The following is a 2,405-nucleotide window of genomic DNA, read 5'->3' as shown; positions in this document are numbered from 1 at the left end:
AATATATTCGTATAAATATAAACATTCGCCCTGTGTGCGTATATCGAGTTTTATTCCATGGTATATTTGATAAATTAAAATTTTATATTTACAATCTTTCAAAAGGTTGCTCGTCCCTGCAAACCATCCCTAAAACACGTTAACAAATTCTTCCCTACAAATGCAGAAAACATTGCCTAACTTTAGGCGCCATTTGTTCCTGAAACTTGGAAACGATTTGTCAGTCTCGCTCCCTTTCTTTAGAGGACCCAATAATCCGCAGCTCATCGACATTTCTTGCTGCCCGTTACAATCTTACTGATGAACAATAGCGTTGTAAACAACGTACCTTTTCGTATTGTGTTACAAATGTCCAAATTCCAGAACCGCGTTCGTAAGTACTTTCCCAACCGATTTGCATTGAATAACGCCACTAGTGCACATCGTTCAATTTAACGATTTCCGTTGGTTTTAACAAAAAAAAGAATACACAACTACAGCAACAAGCAGCAGGTTGCACCGCGTTGATAATCGTATCACAGCTCATAACTTTCCAAACAACCGCTTCCCGGTCGAGCTGGTTTGCTTTCGGGCCAGCATAACGCATGTTAATTGAATAATACTAACAGACCGGCGTGCTTATCAGCAACCCCTGGGGTCTAATTATTTCAGCGACATTAGAAGGTTCCCGCCGGGAGTGCATTCACCATGCATGACCGTATGGTCATGCAAGTCTCGAATTTAAATAGTCTTTCGTTGTGCTCGATGTCGAGAAGTCAGCCCAACCGTGGTCTGGTGGACTGGTTGCACCACAAACTTGGAGAAATTTTTCCTCGCTCAAACATGAACCAGCGGACAATAATTTGCACAGCTGCGTTATTCGCTTTGTTGCATTGGCAGCGTACTGTTGGTGCGGCACCGGAAGAAACAGTGGAATTACCGGTCGATCAGAGTGAGCTGGATGCACGTGCAGGACCGTTCGATGTTCGCCCTACGCTTCCGACGACAACTGCCAGCGCTAAACCTTCCTCAACGGAATCTCAGCCACTTGGTGGAGCAACCGGTCTGCTGGGTGGCAACGGTCTACCGGAACTAGTACCCGTAGGGCAACAAGCTGGCGCTCCAGTAACGCCACAGTCCTCGTTGATACTGGGAGCTTTTCAAGCCATCATTACACCCTTCAATCCTGGCATGTTTGGTTCCGTTATAGGAGCACTAGGGGGTGGCGGTGGAAACATCGGTGGTGCAGGTGGTGGACCACCCAGTCTACCGTCCTTTCCCATTGGGTCAAAACCTCAGATGTAGTTTTTAAAATGCCCACCTAAACATACCAATAAAACTGTTTTGAACTTCCCAATGATTGTGGTTTTAAGCGACTGTTCGGCTGAAAGCAAGAAAGGGAAAAGAAACATTTATTTTGGCAGCGCTCGTGACTGATAAATGCAACAACAGCCTTTCGGATCATGGTTGTTTACCGTGCACGGGATCAATTCAACGCTGGACGTCTAATTATATTTGGCCTGTTTTTTTATTATTCCACACCGACACCGGCTATCTGTAGCTTGTTGACTTATCTGATGCCAGATGGAGGCGCATGAACATAAATGGGGGCTCACCCTGTCATATGTTAACCAATGAGGAAGGTTTGATTAAACCGTGTTGGTTGAACCGTGGGACCTGTTGTTTATTTACTTGCCTGTTTTGTTTTTCAACCGCACCGGGTGCAGTGGGAATTAGTGAACCGATTTTTTTGCAACCTCACTCACGTATTCGAGGCACCCTTAAATTAAATCATATGCACAACGATTCTTAGAAAGTAAACATTAATTATCAAAGTTACCTAGCAGGTTCCCGTTCTTGAGCACACCATATTTGTGAAAATTAATATAAAAAGAATAGTTTTTTTTTTTGTTTTCCCAAACTTTTGACTACAATATGTCAAAATATGTCCACAAATGTGTCTCACATTTGTAGAAATAGCAATCGCGATTTTATGTATAATGATTGCATACTGTCAGGCGTTTAAAATCGTGCATCGTTACATCATTAAAATCGTTACTACATCTTTAAAATAAACATATTTTGCGTAAATAAAAATTAGCAACAGCAATAACACTCTTTATCGTTTTAGTGTTAATTCTTCAACCTTTAAAACTTTAAAATATATACTAATATTGGTTTCCTATAGCAAATAGCTATGCATTTACGATTTTGTATAATTTAATACGATTTATACAAATAATGATTAACAGAAAATTATAGAATATTATATTATACACGAAATAGAAACAAACGATAATTGTTTACCGTAGCCCCAAAACATTCGGCAGTAAATAAAGAAATTGTCCATTCCAGTTCTCATTCAAACAATGATTCGAAACGAAAGTTTTACACCAGCACCATTTCCGAAACACTTTCGTGTAATT

The 2,405-nt window shown here is 40.7% G+C and overlaps 1 protein-coding gene across 1 annotated transcript; it reads left to right on the top strand.

The window, feature by feature from the left end:
- Positions 1 to 822: 822 nt before the first annotated feature.
- LOC128302910 (uncharacterized) lies at positions 823 to 1,284 on the top strand. Its single transcript, XM_053039758.1, has one exon. It carries the CDS (start codon positions 823 to 825, stop codon positions 1,282 to 1,284), a length of 462 nt encoding a protein of 153 aa, XP_052895718.1.
- Positions 1,285 to 2,405: the final 1,121 nt, after the last annotated feature.

This window comes from Anopheles moucheti, chromosome 3 (assembly GCF_943734755.1).
Source record: "Anopheles moucheti chromosome 3, idAnoMoucSN_F20_07, whole genome shotgun sequence".
Classification (NCBI taxonomy): Eukaryota; Metazoa; Arthropoda; class Insecta; order Diptera; family Culicidae; genus Anopheles; species Anopheles moucheti.
The sequence above is the reverse complement of the archived record's forward strand: the minus strand, read 5'-3'. Positions and strand labels throughout refer to the sequence as shown.